The sequence below is a fragment of the Haliotis cracherodii genome, unplaced genomic scaffold (genome assembly GCF_022045235.1).
Source record: "Haliotis cracherodii isolate W230 unplaced genomic scaffold, xgHalCrac1.p SCAF_3, whole genome shotgun sequence".
In the NCBI taxonomy this organism is placed as follows: domain Eukaryota; kingdom Metazoa; phylum Mollusca; class Gastropoda; order Lepetellida; family Haliotidae; genus Haliotis; species Haliotis cracherodii.
The window spans coordinates 54,794,446-54,818,218 of NW_027266286.1; the positions used below are offsets into that span (position 1 = coordinate 54,794,446).

Below are 23,773 nucleotides of genomic sequence, written 5' to 3' on the forward strand. Positions count from 1 at the left end.
GGGAGACGGAAGATTTTGACAGTTAATTGGACGAGTTTGTAATATCCCCGGCAAAGCGATGGCGAGACGAGCAATTAGGTACGCTTCCTTGAAAGTGGAGTACATTTCTATCCTTTGGAATTGATATTGAAAACGATGTTAGTTTGCATTAATGAATAATTCTAACCTTTTTAAACGTTTAACGTTTAAACGCTAAGGGGGCCATCCGCTTCATCAGCTAAGTCATGACTGGAGCAAAATACATGCGTTTTGTATATAAGCCGTTTCTATGGATATTTTCAAAAAGAACCGTTGGAGGGCATTCCCTCTCAATATGCCAATTTGCTGTGACAGATCAATGGAAAAAATGGCCACAAAGCGGTTCTGTACCACTCGTACTCAAAAAGTTGTGGTATGGCATTACCACACACCTTTAAAACAATCATTTCTGAAACGCAAGCATTTTACACCTGGGAACTTTACATAATACTCGATCAATAATTCGTGTACCTGAGCTCCGACTGTGATGAAATAACATTTACATCACGTTTAACATAATATATTCGTTGTAGATGACACTAATTATTTACAGAACAATCCTATACGTCACGAGTACTTTGTACTTAGATTAACGTAAAGTCCCTGAAATAAAGTTATGCATAAGTTTAAACAAAAGATAATTTTATGAGGTAACCCTCAAGTATCTTAATTTCCTAGAGATGTGAATGAAATGAGTATAGGCTGCTGGAGCTGGGAAGGGGATGTGTATGGGCTGCTGGAGCTGAGAAGGGGATGTGTATAGGCTGCTGGAGCTGAGAAGGGCATGAGCATAGGCTGCTAGAGCTGGGAAGGGGATGTGTATAGGCTGCTGGAGCTGAGCAGGGGGTGAGCATAGGCTGCTAGAGCTGGGAAGGGGATGTGTATAGGCTGCTGGAGCTGAGCAGGGGATGAACATAGGCTGCTGGAGCTGGGAAGGGGATGTGTATAGGCTGCTGGAGCTGAGAAGGGCATGAGCATAGGCTGCTAGAGCTGGGAAGGGGATGTGTATAGGCTGCTGGAGCTGAGCAGGGGGTGAGCATAGGCTGCTAGAGCTGGGAAGGGGATGTGTATAGGCTGCTGGAGCTGAGCAGGGGATGAACATAGGCTGCTGGAGCTGGGAAGGGGATGTGTATAGGCTGCTGGAGCTGAGAAGGGCATGAACATAGGCTGCTAGAGCTGAGTGTGGAATGAGTATAGGCTGTTGGAGCTGAGTTGGGGATGGGTATAGGCTGCTAGGGCGTAGATGGGGATGAGTATAGGCTGATAGAGCTGGGAAAGGAATGGGTATAGGCTGCTAGAGCTGAGAAGGGGATGAGTAGAGGCTGCTAGGGCTGGGAAAGGAATGGGTATAGGGTGCTAGAGCTGAGAAGGGGATGAGTATAGGCTGATAGAGCTGGGAAAGGAATGGGTATAGGGTGCTAGAGCTGAGATGGGGATGAGCATAGGCAGCTGGAGCTGAGAATGGGATGTGTAAAGGTTGCTGGAGCTGAGAAGGGGATGAGAATAGGCTGCTAGAGCTGAGAAGGGGATGGGTATAGGCTGCTAGAGCGGAGAAGGGGGTGAGTATGGGCTGCTAGAGCTGAGATGTGGATGAGTATAGGCTGCTAGAACTGAGAAGGGGATGAGTATAGGTTGCTAGGGCGTAGATGGGGATGAGTATAGGCTGATAGAGCTGGGAGAGGAATGGGTATAGGCTGCTAGAGCTGAGATGGGGATGGGTATAGGCTGCTAGAGCGGAGAAGGGGATGAGTATAGGCTGCTAGAGCTGAGATGTGGATGAGTATAGGCTGCTAGAACTGAGAAGGGGATGAGTATAGGTTGCTAGGGCGTAGGTGGGGATGAGTATAGGCTGATAGAGCTGGGAAAGGAATGGGTATAGGCTGCTAGAGCTGAGATGGGGATGAGCATAGGCAGCTGGAGCTGAGAATGGGATGTGTAAAGGCTGATAGAGATGAGAAGGGGATGTGTAAAGGCTGATAGATCAGAGATGGGGATGAGTATAAACTGCTAGAGCTGAGACTGGGATGAGTATAGGCTGCTAGAGCTGGGAAAGGAGTGGGTATAGGCTGATAGAGATGAGAAGGGGGTGCGTATAGGCTGATAGAGCAGAGATGGGGGTGCGTAGAGGCTGAGAGAGCAGAGAATGGGATGAGTATAGGCTGCTAGAGCTGGGAAAGGAATGGGCATAGGCTGCTAGAGCTGAGATGGGGATGAGCATAGGCAGCTGGAGTGAGTGAGTGAGTTGGGTTTCATAGGCAGCTGGAGCTGAGAATGGGATGTGTAAAGGCTGGGAATTGCATGAGTATACGCTGCTAGAGCTGGGAAAGGGGTGAGTATACGCTAAGGGTGTAGATGGGATGATAACGGAATTGGAGGATGATTCTGAATGATTAGGGATCTGTCAGAGACAAAGTTTAAAAAGTGTATGTATCAAATGGTTATCACAGTGATTTCGTTAGAAACGAAATTCACCCACAACTATCACAAAAGATTCCTCGTATAAAATCAGTGTTTATCGTGAGATAGAGCCATCATCCTATTTCTCCATCCTCAGCGACATACACCAAGTGTATATTTTGACCCGAGTTGACGCGCCGATTGCTCTATCAAGCCTTCGCTTCATATCCCATACGTTATAGTCATCAACGTCTCGCCCGATGACTTTACACCAGCGAGATGTGTACCAGTGGCGACTCGCCGACTCCTCGACTAGAGGTGACACAGGCAGTACGGAGTTGAACCTAGCCACGTCACGCCTCGATACGCCTGATTCCATCGCACTGAAGTAGCAAACCAAATGTCCCCACCCCAGGCAGTTTCAGAGCGGGGGCGATGAAGCCGTTGAGAAATGCAACTCCGATAATATCGCTTGTGGCGTGCGCGAGTTGGTGATGTACCAACAACGGACAACTTCCAATTGAGAAATAGAAACGGAAATTATTCATGTGAGTCGGAAATAAGGATTGAGATGAGTTTGGTGATAACCCACAGCAGGTGGAGAAACATTGTAAGTTTGATTATTTCAAATCTGACAATCTCCCATCTCAGGGGCAACTCGATAGCTCTGCAAACAAACAGCGAAAGGGGATCTGGGTAATAGGGGCGCTACTGGGCAAGGGGAGATTACTCTCAATCGGCGACTGGGTCCCGGCTTACCTCGTAATTTTGTCCGGCGTCGACAAGCTCGAAGCAGTTCCTTATCTAATTCCCGGAGCGAAATAAAGTGCGTTACGATAAACACGAAGCTGAATCTAACACTCGCGGTACGCTTTACATGCCGTGATAGACCGTCAACTTCTTCCTGTCGGCCGGCAGATCAGTGCGTGGTGTCACTTTTTTTCATTTGTGATGGAGGTGTAAAATTTGGTAACTTTTTTCACATTTATCTACACGTTCTTTCCGATTATTTGGGCAATAAACCCAGTGGTATGTATGTTCAGTCTGATTATAATCACATGTATATACATGGTAGGTGTGCGATCCAGTTCGTTAGATAAATTAAATCAACCTTGATATATGTATCTGGAGGTTTCATGTTAAAAATAAATATTAATAAAAGAACATGTTTTCTCTCTATAAAAAAATCAGGATTGATTTATGATGAAAGAGTTTCCTCTTGCCCAGGTCAGTAGATCAAATATCTAAAAAAACGCTTTGATTTATTCTCCATGAGATAATCAGATCCATGTTTATAGTGAATGACCAGAGTCTAACCTCAAAGGTGTAAGATCGTTTTTACAATTTTAGGGCCTCGTGTCTTTTGTAGATTCTATATATTACCTCCCCTCGTACATAAAAGTTGGAGCGAAAAACTATTTATTGTATAATATTTCTGTCTGGTAAGTCAATAACTAATTCCATAGCATTTTCAAATGTCATTATTTTACAGACCTACGCAATTTTTATATTCCAGGTCCATATACAAAAATTTGATGTAAACATTTTTTCATTCTCGATAGCCCCCCTTTACTATATGACCAGGGAGCACGGGGGACCCAGTCGTCTAAGGCGCCGTTATTCGCTGTGCAGAGTTGCGTCCCTTGGACACGCCAGAAGCCTATGATTGTGGGTTCGAATCCCGGTTCGCCCCGATTATGTTTCAAGGGTTTTTCAGCACCATACCTGTGCTCGTAGGTTTCATCGAAGTGATAAACGTCTGATACCTGCATCACTTCGAGCTTTCCTCCCACATTAAGCTGACACGCCGTGATATAACTGTAATACTGTTTAAAGAGGCGTTAAACCCAACTCACTCACTCACCATGAGGCCAGTCCCTACATAATGTTCAAATTTATGAATTTGTTATTTGAATAGAAAGAATAGAACTCTGTCATGTATCCATGACCACCTCCGGTTAATAAACGACCAGTCCCTTATGTTTCCGCTCATTATGCCACGCCCACTAACAGACTGCTGTTTGCCGATTGGCTGATGATAGAATGGTCGTGGCTTGTGTTGCACTATTGTGAGGAACGATGTCCCCGAATTGTTCAGATTAAAACACATTCACTAGTATCCGTGAGATGGCACCATTCTACATTCCTCGAAATCGATATTAAAAACGGTGGTTCGAATTTACACTAAGGACGGCCAGTAAAATATGTAAAACCCTTCCAAGAATAGAAATAATAGAGTAAGCTACAATTGTCAGGGAACACTTTGAGACAAATGACTTCACGTTTCCGAGAGTCGACTGCCCACTCCTGAACCAACATGTGAAAAACAAATGAATCAATTTTCCCAAGTCTTCGTCTCATTTCGAAAACACCTCGAGAACATTTGTCTTGAGCTCCGCAACCTGGTTGCTTGTCATGGCGGCCTACTCATGCCATTATAAGAATCGGTCTGGCAACTGCACGGAGCTCTAGTCACATGTGAAGCTAGTTTCATTGTAGCTAAACACCGTGTCGCCGGCTCGTTAAATAAATTCGTCGAAAACTCGCATTCACTTTGATGATCCGACACTTGAAAACCGGTAAAACAAATTTGCGATATCCTACAGTGTTAATTGAAGATTTGGAGTTAATTTAGCACATTTTCCAGCTTCGCGGCTTTGATTGGAAGCAAGTCGTTCCCTCCCTCCCGCTTAAGGTCGCGCCAGCAAACACAGACTCCTCACAACTCTTGAACACTTTTATAAGATGTACAATTAAACTCGCATGGTTTATATTTACCCAATGGTGATTAGGAATAAGCCAGGGTATGATGCTTATTGTCGAATATTGCCCAAACTCTCTGAAATTGTTTACACCTCTAGTTAAGGTTAACGACAGCTTCAGAGGAAACAGACGGCATGATTGCCCTCTAAACAGTTATATGTAGTTAAGCACTTCTATCAAAGCCGGAAAATGAGTTCGCTTCAAGATGGCCACTTCAACGCCTCAATTAAAACACCGAAGCGCTGGTTTCAAGATTCAAGGTGTGGTTCGTACTGATACCACGGGCATTAAAGTGTGAAAACTAGACATGGTTTAAAAACTTCAAACATAAATACGAATATATCTAAATTGCTTTTTGAATAAGATATAACAAGGTTTACGTGACATATCGACGGTTGATGTCGTAAACACTTGTACTTAAAAGTGCAAATTTCCTTCGAAAGTCATACGCTTTGCCTCAAGATAGAACTTTAATGTCTCAAAGGCAATTGAAGAAGTAACTGGCATCTGCGTTTTATTTGTTTTAGAGAAGTGATGGCAAAAAATAACCTATTAGTCCGGTCGAAACAATACGTGTGCTTCCGGCAGCTCGACGACCCATAATTTGAAACTTATCTCTCATTGTAACTTCCCTGCAGAAAAGTAAAATATTGATATGCAAACTACCGGGGTAAACAAAGTACACTCTTGAAAACTGGATTTCACAAAAAGACATACTTTACCAAAACGTTACTGGGTTGAATACACTCATTGAAGCACTGCAAGCTCTAGGTCCAAAACTCTACTATGATACCCGTATCGAATACATCACCATCGAATAACCATTTCTTGTTTGTTTCATTTCCAGCTACCATTAAACCTGTGTGTATACTGTTGTTTTCCCGGCATATGTATTATGTAGTGTGTGTGCGTGCGTGCGTGTGTGTGTGTGTGTGTGTGTGTGTGTGTGTGTGTGTGTGTGTGTGTGTGTGTGTACGTGCGTGCGTGTGTGTACGTGTGTGTGTGTACGTGCGTGTGTTCGCGTGTGTATGTACGTGCGTGCGTGCGTGTGGGGGTGGCGTGGGAATATTGTTGTTTTCGGGAGTGGGGAGGAGTGGGAGGAGTGAAGGCGAGCTAAAACTTGATAGAATTTATATAAGATGTGATGACGTTTTCTAAAAGTGACACGCACAGCTTATATGCTTTGACGCTGTCCGGTAAGTGGAGAATGGCAGTTTGTAATTGCATTGTTGGTTAAAGAAATTCACCGTCCGGTTTCGGATACAGGGAGCATTATGTACAGTATATATTTTAGTTACAAGTCGCTCGGTAGGCTTGGTTTCCGGATAAACAGGGTCCTGACAAGCAGGGTTCAACTGTATATGGTATATATCTATTGTCCAACGTTCCCCCCTCACAGAGCACGTGGTGTCTGACGTTATTCACGGGAGGGTTGTCCTGCCCATGGCGTCGGGTAATTGAAATCCGGTTACTTATGACTGAATAAGTTGATATAAGTGTCATATCATAATGAAAATATGAGTATATAAAAGACGGCAAGATGCAGCAGATAATGGCACTAGATAGGAGACATTAATTAGTGATGGTGTTGAAAGGCGTGTCATCATCGCTCGGTGAAAGAACCTCATGCAGAGGGGAAGGTACCGTAACTACCCTGCGGACGTCACCTCGGTGAAGATCACACACTGGGAAGCAACATATTGAGGTAGTGCATAAGATGGTCTCATATATCCCATTGAGGATCTTTAAGTTTCATTGAAGTTGGATTTACATGCGATTGAAAGCTCTTTATGTTCGACTGAAGACTGACTAATATACGACATGGTTGGTCTTTAAGTTCGACTGAAGATTATCTTAGATGCGACATGGCCGCTCTTTAAGTTAGACTGAAGATGATCTTAGATGCACCATTGAGGATCTTTAAGCTAGACTTAACATGTTTTACGACTGGCGATAGCTAATTTCACAGTTAAACTGACGATGGTTTAAGTTTTGCGGTAGGGTGCCTTTAGGTTATATTCATGACGATAATAATTATTAATCCCATATTGTTAAAAATGTAAATTATACCCAGCATCTGCATCGGGTTCTCTCTTGTTTTTCTTCACACATATGAACCTTAACTCCCGTCAAATGGTTGCCTTGTACCACAGCCAAACATAACCACGTGGGGATTCCGGGGTAACAGCTCACAGTCTTACGGGGCGATTTGGAGGCTCCTCGAGGATCAGGCTCCCTGACTTGTTTGATTGCGTGTCATCATACTCCGATGGCGTTGATAGGTCTTTAGCACCCCATTCTTGCTGTATAAGGCAACTTTGCTTGTCGCAAGAGATGACTAACGGGATCGGGTGGTCAGGCTCGCTGGCTTGGTTGATGCTTGTCACTATATCCCAATTGCGTGGATCGATGCTCATGATATCAATCACTGGTTAATCGGATTCAGATTCGATTGTTTAGAGGCCACCATCATATAGCTGTAATATTGCTGAGTTCAAAGAAAATATATATACGGAACATAAGAACGACCCACATCCACGCTTGAGTCGGATCCCACTTGCCTATAGATTCTTAATATAAATCGGGTACAGGAAGAATCGTCCACACATTTTTTAAATTAAAGTGTTTCGGGTTTTTTCAAACTTTACGGTACATCACTTCTCCCGCTCCCTGCCGTCCTGTCCCCCTCCCACTGCCCGACCGGTAGCGCTCCCCTACAGTAGGCGTGACGCCCCATGAGAGTGGGTTATCAACACAATACATTCATCATGGCGTTAATTCCCTCATCACTTGGACTACAAGTAGCGGGGTATCTCCCAAGTATTCCCTATCACCCCACGTCGTCCACGATAACGTCTTTCTGCCTATGTTGTCTCTCTCTGTTCGCGAGGCTGACCTTCCTGAGAGATCTCCCTTGTTAAACATGTATCGCATCTCATAAATTATGAACAGTGTGAAAACGTCATGGCTCCCTTGGATGTTCCGTTATCTCGGGTTCTGAGTTTGCTTCATGATGAAATGATTTATCTGAAACACTCAAAACGTTATTATGTAATAAGGCTCTCTTGAACTCTGTTACTGCTGTGGGCGGTTATTTTCGCCATTCGTATATTGAAAGCTTAGACTAACATCCAGTCTCTGAAATGAACTATTTCACAGAAAAAAACAATTGTTTAATAATAAAAAGGAGCATAGAGACTTTCTTCATTTTCAGATACTTCAGTAATCTAGACTTGCCAAATATTATTGACTTGCATGGCTGTATAGGATAAATTTGTTTTCAGGGTCTGTTACACAGACTAATTGAAGGCTTGCAATTAGTATTAAACTACAGTCTGGTTTAATGGGGTTTCACAGTATCTCATTTGTAGATGAGTTTATTTACTGCAATGTCCACACTATATCAGTCCGACATGACCTTGACCGTGACATCGAACTGATACACAACTCTGTCACACATACGTTCAACAACTCAATACAGGCCCTCAAATCTACGACACTGTTAAATGCAAATTAAATCCTCTCATGTCAACACATCGGTTTTCACCTACGGTGTAACATCTCCCACTCCCCCAACCACAATTAAAAAACAATTCCACGGTCATAAATATAAACCGGTGTCACACTGTAATTGTTGCTGCAATTCATGTGTTTCAAAATATATATTGCTGTCAGTGCTTCCATCCGACGCGCCTGTTGTCCCGCTTCCAGATAAACATCGCCTATTTGTCTCCACCCTAGCAGTTGTATTTTACAGCGTTTAAAGACGGGGGATCATTCGAGCAACGCTGACTTATGGTTGCGAGTGACCTCTGACCCGCAACGCTCATCAATCACAGGGAGACGCCCTTTGGCTGCGAGGGGAGAAGAAGGGGGTGCACAAGTTTTGCCACGGAATGTGGTAAATCGTATTTTATGATGAAATGGTTGGTGTGTTCGCGTCAAAACGCTACATCATATTTTGAGCGATCGTATGAACTGCGTCATCGTTTTACAATAAAGGAAATGAAGACAACAGAGAAATGTTGAAATGTTTCAGTTATGTTAAGATCGTCATAAGATTTATCTTTGTCGTATATATGAACGCGGGGTTATGGGGAGCCGTTTACCGTTATTGTGGCACAGTTCAGACGCACCTAAATATTGTTTACTATGGTAATAAACAACCCGAAGAGATCCTTATCATCAGTTCGTATTACCAGGGGTTCGGTATTTACAATCTGTTTATCTTCTATTGGCCGCCTCCGTGGTCTAGTGGCAGAGCGTCCGCCCGGAGAGCAGAAGGTCCGGGGCTCCATCCCCAGCCACGTCATACCAAAAGACGTTAAAAGATGGTACTTGCTGTTACTCTGTCTGGCGCTTGGCATTAACGGGCTGTAACAAGCACTCGGCTCGGAGTACTGTGTCTGAGTCGGGTATTCATGTTAAAGGGGGCACGGGTGGCCCAGTCGTCTAAGGCGCCGCGATTCGCTGTGCAGAGTTGCGTCCCTTGGACACGCCAGAAACCTATGATTGTGGGTTCGAATCCCAGTTCGCCCCAATTATGTTTCTAGGTTTGTCAGCACCATACCCGTGCTCGTGGGTTTCACCGAAGTGGTAAACGTCTGAGACCTGCATCACTTCGGTCTTTCCTCCCACATTAAGCTGACACGCCACGATATAACTGGAATAATGTTAAAAGCGGCGTTAAACCCAACTCACTCACTCACTCACTATTCATGTTAAACTGCGACATGGTATCTCAGTGAGCTAGCATTATAAATTGGCATCAGTTCGGACTAGTACAAGCAGCCACGCACGCACGCACGCACGCACGCACGCACACTCAACACACACACACACACACACACACACACACACACACACACACGCGTCGCTATATAAGTGTAATAATCTTTGACGCGATGTTAAACCCAATTTCACCTCACCTTATCTTCTATGACCTCTTCTTTTGGGTAAGATACAGGTATTGGCACTTTGTATTTGTCTCGATCTACTGTTCTCGTGGTATTTCTCATGCTTATGTCTATATTTTATCATCTACACTTCTCTTACTACATTTGTAATTAAATATATTGGAAATTGAGATACATGTGACAACAAGCGTAGATAGTGTTCTTAACTTATAAGCTGTTTGAAATCCGTATCTCTTAACACATAACAACTGATTTCGTAATGGAAATAGTTTATCAGAAACAGCTGTGTCGGACAAGTGAGTGAGTGACTATGGTTTTACGCCGCTTTTAGCAATATTCCAGCAATATCACGGCGGGGGAAGCCAGAAATGGGCTTCACATATTTTACCCATGTCGGGAATCGAACCCGGGTCTTCGGCGTGACGAGCGGAAAAGGCAGGGCGGGACAACTTAGGAATGGCCAGGAGTCCGAACTTGACCACACAGAAGGAAGCGAGCTACAAAAACATGTTTTATATCATTGGAAAGATCTCGAGGAGACGAATCCAAATAATGTGTGTCCCGGTGTGTACACATGTTTACAAGCTCAAAAATTGGCTCAGAAAATTCATTACTGCAGAAATTTCTGGCAGAATTTTTTTTTTCTGCAGAAATTTCTGGCAGTATTTTTTTTTTCTACAGAAATTTCTGGCAGAATTTTTTTTTTCTGCAGTAATATTTAGCAGGATTGTTTAAATTCAGGAGAAATAAGGTTCAATCATTGGATAGTTTAATCTGGAGTTGCTTTAAATGACCTTTTTCTACAGAAATTTCTGGCAGATTTTTTTTTTCTACAGAAATTTCTGGCAGAATTTTTTTCTGCAGTAATATCAAACATCAATCTTTGGAGAGTTTAAATTGAATTCAGCAATTGAATATATTTATCTTTGTATTATATTTACCAAATTTATCAGGAAAAGTTGACGTCACTCGAATTAAACAATGGATCAATATGTTGGCCTCATACCTTTGTATACTAGACAGATGCAAATCCTTGAACCTTGAGCTTACCATATAATTATCTAAATTATTATGAGAATTTCAGTGACCATTTTCAATGGCCTTTTTACGACTTTGAAGTGTACAACATTAAAGGTGAATGTGATTCTCAAAAAATAAATTTCACAATTTTCCCTTGTTGAAATTCAAAAAAACAACCTACATGTGATATACTGTACTCTGAAAGAAGGTTAACTTCAGACATGGAAAAAAAATAGAACACAACCAAGAGTTTACGATATAACTGCATATATTGTTTCATAAATTTCATGGTGCACATCTCATCTAATATATATATATATATATATATATATATATATATATATACAATTCTAAATACACAGCTTTACTAAGAAACACAAAAAATACAAAGTACAAAACTCCTGCAATGCAATCCTCGGCAATATCTTAGCTACATAGCTTTGACAAAAAATATGTACATTTCAGCAATACTTGCTGCTCCTTCATTATTGTTCTGATAGTGATGCTTGTCTTTGGTGCTTTGTCAGAGTGATCTGAAAGTAATAAAATAAATGTAAAGAATATGAGAACATAATTAAAATCACAGTGCATCTATACAATAAAAGCAAAAATAGTAACCTCATGAAGTTGGGTTGTTTCTCTGCCCACATTACACATATTCTAAGTAACCCTGACTAACCCTAATATTACACATCACAATACATATTTCAAAAGAAATGCAATATTTATTGAAATTACCTTTGATTGTTTTTGCAGTTTTTCATTGTTCTTCTCTATTGCCTCTTGAACTTCAGTTGGGAGGGTTGTCGCTTCCCTTGGGGCAGGCATGAAGGGCTTGAAGTCTGATAGCTTGGTGGTGGGTGTCCGGATGTCCCCAATCTTGAAGGAGGGCATCGCGGGTTGTTGCAGGCTTCTGTCTAAGTTCCCTTGCAAATACACTAAACAGTTGATCCAAATCTTCATGTGTGTGCCCCACCATGAGAAAGAAAGTTTCACCTGAAAATAGTATTTTACATCAGTATTATCACTATGAAAACAAATCAAATTGTACAAAACTTGTTTATTTACAGAATACTGATTTGAGTATTGAGAATATTGAGAGAAAAATCAATCTTGTGCATTTTTCAAGTTTCAACATTGTGTGCAGATTCTTTTATACTTGGGATGAGCAATTGGACATGAAATACTTTTAATTCAAAACAATTCTAATGCGGTTTAAAACAATTTAAATAAATTATAAAAATATTAACCACATGTGATTTCAGCATTTACTTTGAATTGTATAGTATAGCCTCAAGGAATAAATACGCAATACATGATATTGTATGTGGAATCATATACCAATAATTTCATTGATAACTATCTTCATGATAGCACTAAAAGTGATACCTTGGATTGCAGCGTCCACTTGTGACTGGCCGACAAAATCTTGCAGCTTTATTGGTCCTGGAAATGTCAAATAAATATTTGAACGATACATAAATTGCAACTTTAATGTAATTGGATAGTCATACAAATATAACAATTGCCAATTTCCATTCTCAGAAATCCACAATGCCTCCAAAATTAGACAAGCCTACCAGACAAACATTGAATTTATTCAACAGGCCCGTACCAAGCATTTAGCTAAGACAAAGATAAATTTCTATCCTTCTAAATGTGTGTTGCAAATATATAATGTACAAACAAATGTCTTGACATACATGGCACGATCCCATTACAAAACAAATCCCATTACATCCTTTACTAATAATACTGGACAAACTACAATAACGTAACCCCTCTATGTGCACTGTGGATACTAAGCTCCACTGGTTTCTAAATAAGAATCTACATAACTCCCTACCAATAGGATATGTAGACAGTAATATGTGTTTTGGTTTAGTTTTTTGTTTACAAAAATACTGTTGCTAGGATGCAGCAGTGAACTTATAGTTGTGTTTTTTTTGCTTGTTTCTATAACAATATATTCCAGCTATGTGACAGCAGTCTGTAAATATTTGAGTTTGGACCAGTCCATCCAGGGACTGATATCGTGAGCATAAGGTTACGCAATTGGGATACGATGACACACATCAACCAAGTCAGGGAGCCTGACCACCCGATCCCATTAGTCGCCTCTTACAACAAGCATAGTTGCCTCTTATGGCAAGCATGGGTTGCTGAAGACCTTTTGTGATGCATGCCATATATATAGCTAATATTAGCAAATTCCATTTAGGAGTATACACTGAGCCACAGCGGGCAGCTAATTTTGGCTTATGGCACATGTAACTAGTACTTTGGGGGAACTTTTGTACTGAAAGTGTTGTTTCGTTGGTTGCCATCAGTTACAGAGACACATGGACAAATTGACTTACTATGAAACTGGATGTAACATTTAATTAAATAACTTCCTTATATTAATTATGGTTTATTTTATTCACTGTGGCACATGAACACTCGCTCACCTGGAATGAGTGAGTGAGTTAGGTTAGACGCCGCTTTGAACAGTATTTCAGGTATATCACGGCGTGTCAGCTTAATGTGGGAGGAAAGCCACGAGCACAGATATGGTGCTGACAACCTAGAAACATTGAGAGAACCGGGTTTCAAACCATAGGTTTCTGGCGTGCCCAAGGGACACAACTTTGCACGGTAAATTGCAATGCCTTAGACTACTGGTAGTGACTGTATATAATTAGTATCAGGTCTTATCCATAATACTCCTTGTCAAACCCTTACGTTTATCGAATGTTGTTTTCATGCTAAATTCGGTTACATTTTGAAGATCACTTTTACATGTATCCAGTTGGAAACAGCAATTATTAATAAAGATTTTGCATTATTCCTGGGCTTTCAGAAATTCGATATCGACATGTCCTATAAAAACAAAGAAAGGGTTCTATCACTAGGATCACTCGAGAGTATGTCTCGTAAACTTGCCTAGCCCCACGCCTACTGCGTAAGCACCACAGAGTAGCCCGAGCCACCCACCAACTCACACCCTAATTAAGTCATGGCCTTGTCGGCAACGAGGGCAACACTTACCTAGTATACTACGTACGTAACACCAATATAATGTCACGTGAAGCCATATATAGGCTACACAATCCGCGTACTTTCACAGAGCCCTGGTTCTTCCGCTCTTCCTTTCCTAGCTCATGTTGAAATTTTGATAAAAAATCATGCACCGTGCTTTGATTCCGAAACGAAATTTAAATTGGCAACACCATCGGTGATGGTTAAAAAACCCCAGCGAAACGCAAGACCGATGGAGTACCTCACCCTTACATTCGCCTGACATGTTTATTTTGCGTTCGTAGCTCAACTCTATGTAATATTGCTTATGCAATAAATGAACTTTATTTAACCATATTGCACATAAACATTACTTACCAATTTCAGTGTTTTTCTTTTTGGGCAGATTTCTTGAAGACTGTTGATGACGTTGGTAATATCTGTAATGGGTAGCAACATGTTCGATGAATATGTTCATAAAGAAATCATGATACAACAGAAGGCCAACGTTCTTCAAGATATATACAGTGTTTGGTTTACAAAAATAGAATAAAATGCTTCTTACCCATGATAACGTTGTTGAAGCATAGCTGGTGAACCCTGCATGCTTAGGCATCCAGAGCTTCTCACTGCGACCAGAACTTGGGTTAAGTTTTCGATGTGATTTACCTACTTGTTGAATAGTTATCGTTTGACCGCCTGACTGAACGTTCTCGAAGATTTAACGATATTTAACGATACATAATTAGGGTTAAATCTTCATACACCATTTTTATGGTCCGCCGTCCACGGCTGATTGGTTTTGCAAATCAAACACAAGGGTGTATATCACGCCCCCTTGAGTGTTCACTGGGTGGTCACGTAATCTGTTGTAAGGTTTGGCACCAGCATCTCAGGTTACAATTTGATATTAATTCAAGTAATCCACTGATAATGTACATAGGTAGTTAACCTAATTACATTTAGTTTTGTCCTACAGGGAGCGAGTTTACTCTTTTTTTAGACATAGACTTTGTAACAGGCTCTTCCCCTGGAAAAACATATATTGTAAATAAATATTTTGCCGTTTCCATCAACCTTAACACGTGATGTTCTATAACTGTTGTCTTGTACACTATCCGTAGTGTAAGTCAGCTCGAGGAATTTTCATATAGTATTATCATTAAACAGCATATCCTATGCAACAGTTATGTTGCTATCCGGACAAAACTTTTTCAACATTCTATATTGTATCGCAAATGTAAACGAATAGTTTTTATTATAAATACAAACCTACATGTTAAGCGGTAATACGAATCACGCATTAAATAACATATATGAACAACTGTCGGATTATAAAGTCTCACGTCGGTTACTTCGTGCAACTTCATGCCTGACTTACATTCATATTGTTCTTTCAACACACTTACGCTTCTCCAAATTTAGAAAGAAGCTGTGTACACAGTGTTCTTGCGAGTTACAATTACGCGTCCGGTTTGGCGGCAACTTCAAAGAGTGGACAAATGGTTGCTCCATCAGGTAGCTATAATTACCCTCTCTATAATGCAATATCGTATTATCCGTTTGTAATGAATGATAGTAACACTTGATGGGATTGGATTCAGTTAAATCTACATTTCTCAGGGTCTCTAACATCGAGATTTGAAATATCTTTCATGTAAATACCTTCTTTGTCTTGTGACTTGTATATATTCGTGTATATTCAGAATAGTACCTTCGCATTCCTGAAATGTCTTCGCACAATGGCACAAGCAACGTGGTCTCTTTCTGTGAAAAATAGCTCTCTTTATTTCAGCCACAGCAAAGATCCCGAACCACGCGCAGTCAGCAAAGTTACGTCTGGTTACCGTCTTTCAGTTACGATACAGGTAAGTCCTCAAAATATTTATTGTTTTATTTCTGGATACGCCGACCCCAGAACGTGGAAATATACTATTTAAATGTGTGGCTTTGCTGACATGCGAAACGCGTTTTGTAAGAGTCCAAGTGTAGTGTATTTATTTCTACCAATTTTGATAAAAGATACGAAAACAAACTAATCTGAAAAGGAGATAGATCCATCTCCTGTGGTTTTATTATGTCTTGTATCCTGTCTACGTGTACATTAGGCAACTTATTGTTGCTGTATGGCGACACTTGTTGTGTTTGTGTAGCTATATGAATTTGCCTGTGGTGATCGGTGAAAGTGAAAACACGGTTAATTACAAAATACCAATCCATGCAGTATTTAGATAATTTACATGCGAGCTACTCTGTTATTTATAACGTTCGAATTATTTCGATAATAATAACTATTAAAACCTGATGTTTATGAATATAACAAATTTGTATTAATGTTTTCCTAAAATCAACATATACTTCATCCTCTCTGATTGCTCCATCAAAGCTGGTGCTTGGGGGAGGGGGGGAGTGGGGGGGGGGGGGGAGAGAAGAGAGACAATTTGTAATACCCTAGCGATGCATATTGTACGTGCTGTGCCGCCAGACTTCCTGCCAACAAGGTAATTAAATTTTCTCGGGTATTGTCACTTCATACGGTGATACATTGTCTCGCGCGCGAGGTCGAAGGGTATTGTTTATCAGCGCCACCTTTATCATGCCATGTGATCGTTTTGTTAATTACACTGTATGGTACAGTTTTGCCGATCCTCAACTTTCAAAGCCTCCAATAAAATTTATGTGATCATTATCTTATCCTTATTCCGACTGAATCCACCATATATTATTTCAGAAACGCGCCCCCTCTTCCCCCCCCCCCCCCCCCCACAACCCCATACACACACACACTCCAAAAGCAAGTTCAATGAGGCTTGACCACTACCAATTAACAGTTGTCAGTTAAACAGTTCGCATCTAGTATGTTATTGTATATATTGAAAACCGTGAGCGTGCTAGTATGGGGAGGGGGGAGGGTTTAGGGAGGGTGTTGGTTCTTCACCTGGTCACTCATCAATCAGACTGTATACGCGGTATACTTCAATAATGATAAAATATCATTAGTCATTGGGGTGCCCCAGTACCCCAACTGGATATGTCAAGCGAATTAATTTTCTTTTCGCCTGTCGATTCATATTTTGGAAAATCTAAGGGGAACCACTCCAGCTTATGCAGCAGACACATTTGGGAAGGTGGCTTCAATCATTAATAATAATATTTCTTATCATGGCTTCACACTCGTTCCGAACTCTTTAAAGATCGGACACCAGGTTATGCTGTCGGAAATTCAAGACATTTCTTTATTTTCTTGAGTAGAGACAGGCCTATCGGAAATTCGAACTTGAACAGCAACGCCAAATATACATTCCGGCGCAGTGATCAGCTGGTGTCAGTGGTGATGACCAGCCTAGTCCTGTACCAGGCTGGCCGCATGGAGCTCTGGGTGGTTTGTGCATTATGTATATCATGACAAGTTACAGTCCCTCGTGTTATTTAATGCCACACTTAACAATATTTAAGCCATTTGAAGACAGCCTGGTCCGGTGATAGTTGTTATGAGCAACAATCCATGTCACCATGCCATGACACTGTCAACATTGGTTGTTGTGGACCAATTCTAACCTGAAATTCCCCAGTTCAGTAGCAGTTCAGAGCCCTATCTTCTCCTACAAAATAAGAGATATGTGATAAGGACCTCTGTATTTGTTGCATGGTCTTGTTTACAGGTTTATGCATTCCATGATGATGACCAGGACCTACAAGTGACCCTAGTTCAGGTGAGTTACAACAATTCATACTCAATGAAAATGAACCATGTCACCTAATATGAGCTAATAATTTTACTTTATGTTTAGGGCTTATCAGGGACAATTAGTTAATTATTTCATCTTGGTCATGAGGCCATTAGCGGTGACATGATGACAACAGCAACCTACATGACATGTACAGGCTCCTAATATTTGATGAGCAATGAAGCCCAGTTGCTGATTTTTTGAGTGGATAGTCTGAACTAGGCATTTCATTTATCCTCAGAAAAAATGTCATTTATATATAATGTACATTTTTCAACTGAATTAGTTTGACGTTGATATTATGTTGCAGGGGTTACTCCATGAGGAATCAGCACAGGAACGTCATGAGGTTAGTAAAGCATAAACAGAAACCCAGATAGCCCACCTGTACCTGTAAAGTTTGCATACTGTTGTTACCGGGGACACATGTGGCCTATTCATCTATGGCGCCGCAATTCGCTGTACAGAGTTGCATCCCCTGGGCACACCAGAAACCTATGATTGTGGATTCGACTCCTGTTTTGCCCCGGTTCTAGGTTTGTCAGCACCATACCAGTGCTCGTGGGTTTCACCGAAGTGGTAAACGTCTGAGACCTGCGTCACTTCGGGGTTTCCTCCCACATTAAACTGACACGCCGCAATATACATGTAACTGTAATACTGTTAAAAGCGCTGTTAAACTCACTAACTTCTTTATGACCGTATACTTAATCTTGCCATAGACTTAAAATGCCAGAAGTTTATAAAGCTATTTTGACCCAATATTCAGCAGTTTTCTTTTTGCATGTATCTGCATATACTTAATGTGAAGTGAAGTGTGTTAATTGTTTGAGAAGTTCAACTGACTAGTGAGTAACATATTATGGAACCATACACCCATATGATATGTTTCTTTTATTAGAATCTACCCGTCATGGAATACCAGGATCTTCCAGTAAGTACTTTGTCAGATTTGATACTACTTTAACCTCATTTTACAGTGCATATTAAACATTGTGTGTACACATGTTTTGTTATTCTTAATTATACTAAAATATTACTACATGTATGTAACTGAAAGTTATTATGATCCACATGATCAAATAAGCTATTTTGAATACCTATGATAAGAGAAGTATGCAATTTATGTAACTTTATGTACCTACTAGGGTATTTTTTCGAAAAACTACTATTTTCAGGTGATACATTACAAAGGAAGAGCACCACAAAAGAGTAGAAAGGTAATTAAACTTTAATCATTTCATGAACAACATACTGGTATATTAAATGAATTACTATATTAGTTTGAAAAGTAATGTTATTGCTGTGATGGTAAGGCTCAGTGACTGCATGTCTTGAATATGTCTTGCAGACTTGAATATGAATACAATGTTGTTTTTGGTAATAGTTAATTTTTTGTACGAGTGGTGTTTAAGTAACAATGATATCATTCATATGCATAAAGTATTTAATACTTTCTTTATCAGATTCCACATTCAAGTTCAAGGTTTAGAAGCATGAGGAAAACAGAATCTGAAAAGGTAAGTTAGGAAAGCTTTCCATATATGGATTGGATATATATGGACGGCTTAGTTTTGAATTAATGCTGTTTTCAAACATTCCTTTAACACTTAACCATTTGAATAAATGGTTTCACACAAATAAATGCTCTCACTGCAATGTTCCTCAATCCATCTGTCTGTTATAAAACTTCCGTTTGTCATCTTCTCTGAACTAAGTGCTAGGTCATAGAAAAGGAATATTAATGTCAAATACATGTCAGGCAGACTGATCAAGCACCTGATTGTTTCTTTTGATGTGGACTACATTTAAGTACCAAAATTCTATAAAAAGGACCCATTTTAGGATCTTTTTATGACCTTTTATGCTTCTAATTAATCTGACCTATTTTTTTCAGGCATCTAAGATTGTGCAAACTGAGAAAATGGTAAGTTAATATATATGTAACTGAATTATAGTTAATTGACTAAACCCTAATATGTTAAAAATGGTAGATAGTTCCTGATATATGTAAACCAATAGTTTGATTCTCTTTCAGGTTGAGACATACTTGCAAAGAAGGCGGCACAATAAAAAGGTGAGCAGATTGTAGAAATAATGGGCAGTAACTGACACGTTCATATGCTAGTGTATACATGTATGTGGATTTTCATGGGCCATGGACACTGTTGCTGTGCATGCCTATAACTGAAATTGATGACTCACCCTGATTATGATCCTTGGCAACATTACTATCCACATGGGTTTCATTCAGATGAGAGCTAATGATTCACTGCCTTATCAATATGATAATCACCACATTTCCTATAGCAAGATCAGTATTGTGAAAAACTGGAAATTAACACAGGCAAAGGTACAGGCACTGTGTTAATACAATGTGGATGGTATTTGTGTATCTTTCTTCCCTTATTTGGCTTATTTGTCATACAGCATCTGGTATAAGATATGAATTATCAGTATCCAGTTCAAACAATCTGATATGCCCTTGCTTTTAATTGTTAAAATATAAATTGAAAACTTCAAAATAGAATATACAGAAATGACTGAATCCTCTTTGTCCACTTAGTACCATGCTTTAATGTAAACACACATAAAACTGATTTTGTCCATAGATGTCCCCCTGCAAATTCAATGTTGGCATGATTGTGGAGGCATTGAGGAGGATGGCTTTTGGTATGTAATTACTGTTTGCATTGTTGAAGGAAATTTCATATATTGAATTGTTTTCATCACGTTTCACACAAGTATTTTTTTATGATTATGTTCAGATTGCAACGATTTGCTGAGATACTGATGGATCATGATCTTCCTTATGTATCAATATTTATTATTTCATATCAATTAATTGCTTTAACTCTCCTGACTGAAAATCAATTGTCTGTCCCCCTTTTTCATACTAGGCATTTCATCTGAACTTTTTAGCTCTTTGAAACAGAAACTTTGCTTGAAGGATCACACTTTTTTGTGACTCTTGAAATTGCTCACATAAATGCATTGCGGCAGTAGTGAAAATGACATTTGTGTTCATTACGGAACTATTTCTGCAGTTTATGCTGAATAACATAATGTCCTTTCTGTCTGATCATTCCCATCTCTTACCCAGCTACAACCTATGCCAAGTAACTCCAGTTTTCATCTCTTTTGAAACCTCTGGGTTTTAAGCTGACATTTTATGTGATGACATGCAGATTAACACATGTTAGTAGCATCTGAGTAGTATGATTCTTATAATTTAATGTTCTTTTTGAAGTCCAGTTCATGGTTACAGTTACTGACAAGAACTTGTTATTGTATTATCAAAATTAGGGAGACATGTGATAGAAGTTTTCATGTTTTCTGACAGGAAGTGCATAGTGGTTTGAGTTGGTTGGTTTGACTTATTGTTTTTAAAAGAACTTCTATACACTTTGTATTCCAGTAGTGTTGTGTTTTCCATCTGCTAATAATAGATTCTGGGAAAATGTCAGTGGGGCAAAAGTTATTTACAGAACAGTGAAAATGGAAATTCATGTTATCCTTCATTTTCTGCCTCAATCATGATTTATTTTTTATCTTTATAAAACAAATACAGGTATAAAGCCAAAATATTATCGGTCCAAAAGGAGAACGTGAACCTACATTGGACTGGCAACAACTTAGACGAGTGGCTAATAACAAACAAGATTAGGTTAGAGGTAAGCAGAATACAAAGATAGAGTTAATGAACGGGTTACAAGAATTAATATATAATTATATATCTGATTTAGTTAAAGAAAGGTGACGAAGTAGAGGCCCCATGGCTGGTGCACAGAGCAGATAGGTACCCTGGTCATGTGGAGCGCATTGATGGAGGTAACTCTAAGCTATTGTACTATGCTAAGTGACCTTGAACTTTAAATATGCTATGATTCAAATTTATTAAGTCTTACATTGTCGATCCCTGGCCTCGTCATACCTAAAGACGTTAAAAGATGGTACTTGTTGTTACCCTGTCTCGCGTTCTGCATTAGGGAGCTAAACCAGGGACTGGTCAGCTTGGAGTCATGTACTGTGTACTGAGTAGGGTATTCATGTTAAACTGCGGAATGGTATTTTAGTGGGCTAGAATCAGTCCAGACTAGTACAAGCAGCCACACACACACACGTCGCTATATATGTGCAATAATCTTGGACGCCACGTTAAACCCAATTTCAACTCACCTCACCTCTCTTACATTGTTCATGTGGGTAAGGCATGTGGAATGTGTTTATTACTGAAATGAAAAGCATTTTAATGTTTTTTTCATATCTTTTCAGAATATGTCCACATAGGTTTCAATGACCAGACGAAAAAAAGAATTCATTTCAAGTATGTTGAGAAGAAAACGTAAGCAAAGCAGACTATTTACATTCATAATACATCTTATACCGTAGGCTCTATTGTAAACTCTAAGCTGCATATAGGCTGCAATTTATCTGATATTAGACAATATGGATCCACTCATCTATACAGTTATTTTCTTCTGTGATAGGACCCATCGCTGGAAACATCGCCTCACCCATGAGACATAGTGCAAAGTCGCCCAAGGACATGTCTTGCAATATAGCATGTGAATAAATATTTTTTTGAAAGATCTCACGAAATTAGTTTTATTTTTTGTGCTTGTAATCATGTGAACTAAAAATGTTTGTTTTGGGGAAAAAGGTCATTTAAGGCAACTCCAGATTAAACTATCCAATGATTGAACCAATGATTGAACCTTATTTCTCCTGAATTTAAACAATCCTGCTAAATATTACTGCAGAAAAAAAATCTGCCAGAAATTTCTGTAGAAAAAAAAAAATTCTGCCAGAAATTTCTGTAGAAAAAAAAAATACTGCCAGAAATTTCTGCAGAAAAAAAAAATTCTGCCAGAAATTTCTGCAGTAATGCATTTTCTGAGCCAATTTTTGAGCTTGTAAACATGTGTACACACCGGGACACACATTATTTGGATTTGTCTCCTCGAGATCTTTCCAATGATATAAAACATGTTTTTGTAGCTCGCTTCCTTCTGTGTGGTCAAGTTCGGACTCCTGGCCATTCCTAAGTTGTCCCGCCCTGCCTTGGAAGCTTTAACCACTAGGCTACCTGACCGCCCCTCGTCGAACAACACGTCCATTATATAAAGCGTGGACTAACAAAACAAAAGGTGACTATGTTTATCGTAAGAAACGACTAACGGGATCGGGTGGTCACGTTTGCTGACCTGAATGGTGCATGTCATCGCTTCCCAAATTGCGTGGCTCGATGCTCATGATGTCAATCACTGGATCGTCAGCTCCAGACTCGGTAATTTACAGACCGTCGTCATATAGCTGGAATATTGCTGAGTGCGGCGTTAATCAACAAACAACCAAAGAAGCCAACAGTTCGGAGGAACAAATATGGATTATCCGAAGCAATTACTAACTCATCAAGAAGAGGAATCTTGGTTACAAGACAACGTATCCTATTGTCACGTATACTCACAAATCAGTAGAATATAAATTCATATATAAGCATCAAAGGAAATGTACAACAGTACAATACTCGATACCAAATGGATACAGTTATACCTGGGATACAATGATTGCCCATTTCACACTTGTACAGCCATCAACCAACACCAAGGATCAGCGTATATAGGTACAACACAGAGATAGACACATCCACGTTGATGGTTGGGAGAGAGTATATAAACTTTAATATTCCACCTTCCCAATGTCAGGAACTTGTATTGTCTTGGGAAGGTGCCATACACTATCTCAAACAATCTCAGGCAATCGTCGGAAATAGGTCACCTCTTCATCTAGCATGTCTAGTGCCTTGATGTAGTGCTCGCGGTTTTTAAGACTTTTTGAGTATCTTCCAGATCGCCATGTGTATATTTTGTTCCGCGGGAAATAGCATTCTTTTTCCTATATGGGTTTCGTCCTATGTGTTAAAAGGAT

General features: G+C 40.0%; 1 protein-coding gene and 1 long non-coding RNA gene across 2 annotated transcripts; one reads left to right on the forward strand and one right to left on the reverse strand.

The window, feature by feature from the left end:
- Window positions 1–11,902: 11,902 nt before the first annotated feature.
- LOC139475772 (uncharacterized) lies at window positions 11,903–14,245 on the reverse strand. The gene is made up of 3 exons (XR_011654022.1): window positions 14,145–14,245; window positions 12,504–12,560; window positions 11,903–12,110 (listed from the first exon to the last, which is right to left on the reverse strand). It is a non-coding gene; the product is annotated as an uncharacterized lncRNA (long non-coding RNA).
- Window positions 14,246–16,571: 2,326 nt separating this feature from the next.
- LOC139475531 (uncharacterized) lies at window positions 16,572–22,429 on the forward strand. Its single transcript, XM_071258721.1, has 14 exons — window positions 16,572–16,615; window positions 17,367–17,445; window positions 17,777–17,827; window positions 18,153–18,191; window positions 18,744–18,776; window positions 19,021–19,062; window positions 19,309–19,362; window positions 19,740–19,769; window positions 19,881–19,919; window positions 20,455–20,515; window positions 21,414–21,516; window positions 21,589–21,673; window positions 22,118–22,187; window positions 22,333–22,429. The coding sequence occupies exons 1-11, from the start codon at window positions 16,572–16,574 to the stop codon at window positions 21,452–21,454; spliced, it is 513 nt and encodes a 170-aa protein (XP_071114822.1). The 3' UTR covers window positions 21,455–21,516; window positions 21,589–21,673; window positions 22,118–22,187; window positions 22,333–22,429.
- Window positions 22,430–23,773: the final 1,344 nt, after the last annotated feature.

What these genes read in the sequence shown, in the direction of transcription:
- LOC139475531 (XM_071258721.1), top strand. Translation starts at nt 16,572, where the DNA reads ATGCATATTGTACGTGCTGTGCCGCCAGACTTCCTGCCAACAAG. An exon ending in TACAAGTGACCCTAGTTCAG is followed by an intron (nt 17,828 to 18,152) that starts GTGAGTTACAAC and finishes ATTATGTTGCAG; the next exon opens with GGGTTACTCCATGAGGAATC. An exon ending in ATTGAGGAGGATGGCTTTTG is followed by an intron (nt 20,516 to 21,413) that starts GTATGTAATTAC and finishes AAACAAATACAG; the next exon opens with GTATAAAGCCAAAATATTAT.